Source organism: Austrofundulus limnaeus, unplaced genomic scaffold (assembly GCF_001266775.1).
Source record: "Austrofundulus limnaeus strain Quisiro unplaced genomic scaffold, Austrofundulus_limnaeus-1.0 Scaffold964, whole genome shotgun sequence".
Classification (NCBI taxonomy): Eukaryota; Metazoa; Chordata; class Actinopteri; order Cyprinodontiformes; family Rivulidae; genus Austrofundulus; species Austrofundulus limnaeus.
In genome coordinates, this window is record NW_013953366.1 from 14,827 (window position 1) to 16,741 (window position 1,915).

General features: G+C 38.1%; 1 protein-coding gene across 3 annotated transcripts in view; it reads right to left on the reverse strand.

Moving 5' to 3' along the window:
- snupn (snurportin 1) overlaps positions 1-1,915 on the reverse strand; it is a gene marked incomplete at its 3' end in the record, with an annotated part of 25,761 nt that overhangs the window by 12,497 nt on the left and 11,349 nt on the right. For all 3 annotated transcript variants that reach the window (XM_014029892.1, XM_014029891.1, XM_014029893.1), the window contains 2 exon segments: positions 1,160-1,264; positions 1,422-1,602. In XM_014029892.1, the coding sequence (XP_013885346.1) occupies positions 1,160-1,264; positions 1,422-1,602 (286 nt within the window).

A 1,915-nucleotide genomic window follows, 5' to 3' on the forward strand; every position in this document is an offset into this window, starting at 1 on the left:
TAAACCAAACCAAACTATAAACTAAACTAAACTAAACTAAACCAAACTAAACTATAAACTAAACTAAACTAAAAACTAAACCAAACCAAACTATAAACTAAACTAAACTAAACTAAACCAAACTAAACCAAACCAAACTATAAACTAAACTAAACTAAACCAAACTAAACCAAACCAAACTAAACTAAACTAAACTAAACCAAACTATAAACTAAACTAAACTAAACTAAACTAAACTAAACTAAACTAAACTAAACCAAACCAAACACTTAGTTATCACAACAGACCATACAACCATTATATAAACTAGTGACATGTCATAGCCTGATTGGGCAGGGAGTGGGGCACATCCACCTGCCTGAATTTGCATTTTATGCCCTGAGCAGTGGTATTTGTGGAAGCCTGATGTCAGGGAATACAAAAGGATTTTAAGGACATGAACATCCTCATGTGTTCTGTTAAATGTACCATCGAGAAAAGCAAGGAATATGGGACAGGTGTACATCTGACAGCAGACCGTCCTCACAAACTGAGTGACTGTTCAAGAAGGAGAATAGTGATAGAAACCCCCACAACGGAGACCACTCTGAAGGAGCTGCAAGCATTATCAGGTAAGATGAGCATACCTGGCAACCAGTATGCTTCCTGTTTAATGGCTTCAATCTGAACCCATGACAGCATCAACCACAGGTGTTATAAAGACCGGCTTGTCCAGTCTCTGTGGATCACAAGATTTACTAGGGCTGCAACTAACGATTATTTTAATAATCCATTAATCTGTCGATTATTTTTGATTAATTGATTAATTGGCCAAATCATTAAAACACTTAATTACATAAAAATGAGTAGATATAAATTAATWTAATTCCTGTATAAATTAGGGATGCAAGTTATCGATTAATAAATTAATCTGAAGTTGATTTATCTTATAGATTGACTAACAGTTAATTAATAAGCAGCCATTTTCTTAAAAAACTGCAACTACAAATGCTTGAACATATCTGTTCTGTGAGCTGTGATTAGATTTGCGCTGGACATGTTTAGATTTTTGAATGGCAACTTTTGTTGCTAAATGTCACTCCTCCTCCGGTGCAAAGTAAAAACCTCACTTCAAAATATGAACTCAGCCGAGCACCAATGGAACAAAGTGGACAAGTACCTTTGAGGCAACGATGAGAGACCTTTTCCCAACAGGACAGACCACCATCAGCCAGTCAGTGTCCAGTTCTGAGGGTACATCCACCAACCACTCTGACAGCATGAGCTGAGGAGCAGAAAATGTAAAAAACATTTCAGCTAACTAACTGTTTGTCATTAATACTGCAATAAAGACTCAATGAATATAAATGAAAACAGAAGTGTGGACCCTGAGCGCCCTCTGCTGGTCAGAATGTAGAGTCATCTTTTTGGTTAACACTGACCTGGTTAGCGTAATGCTTTGGCAACTTCCTCCTCTCGATCTCCATCCCCTCTTCTGTGCAGCCATCCTGCTGTTGCTCCCCCTCTTCCTGCTTCTCCATATCTTCCCCCTCATCGCTGTCCCCCCCTGTCCAGTCCCCATCAGCCAAGCGCCGCGCATGGTTCACATAGTTTAACCTTTTACTGACGTTTGCAAAAGAAAGAAAACAGTTAAAATACATGTTGTTTTCAACAATGTGTACTTTATCCATGTTATGCTGCTTCTTATTGCTGGGTCACATGACCCGGATGACACATGGATGTCAGGCGGGGGCAAGGGCGTAACTTTAGGTCTAACATTGGTGTGAGGGGGGTTGTGCTCTCTGTCCATTTATTTATTGAATAAATTACTTTTGTAAAATGATTCAGGATATTTTAGTGTTAAAATATATTGTAATGCTTTTACTGTGATTTACTTAACTTTCCTGTTTTCTCTGTATTTATTCTGCTCCTTTTC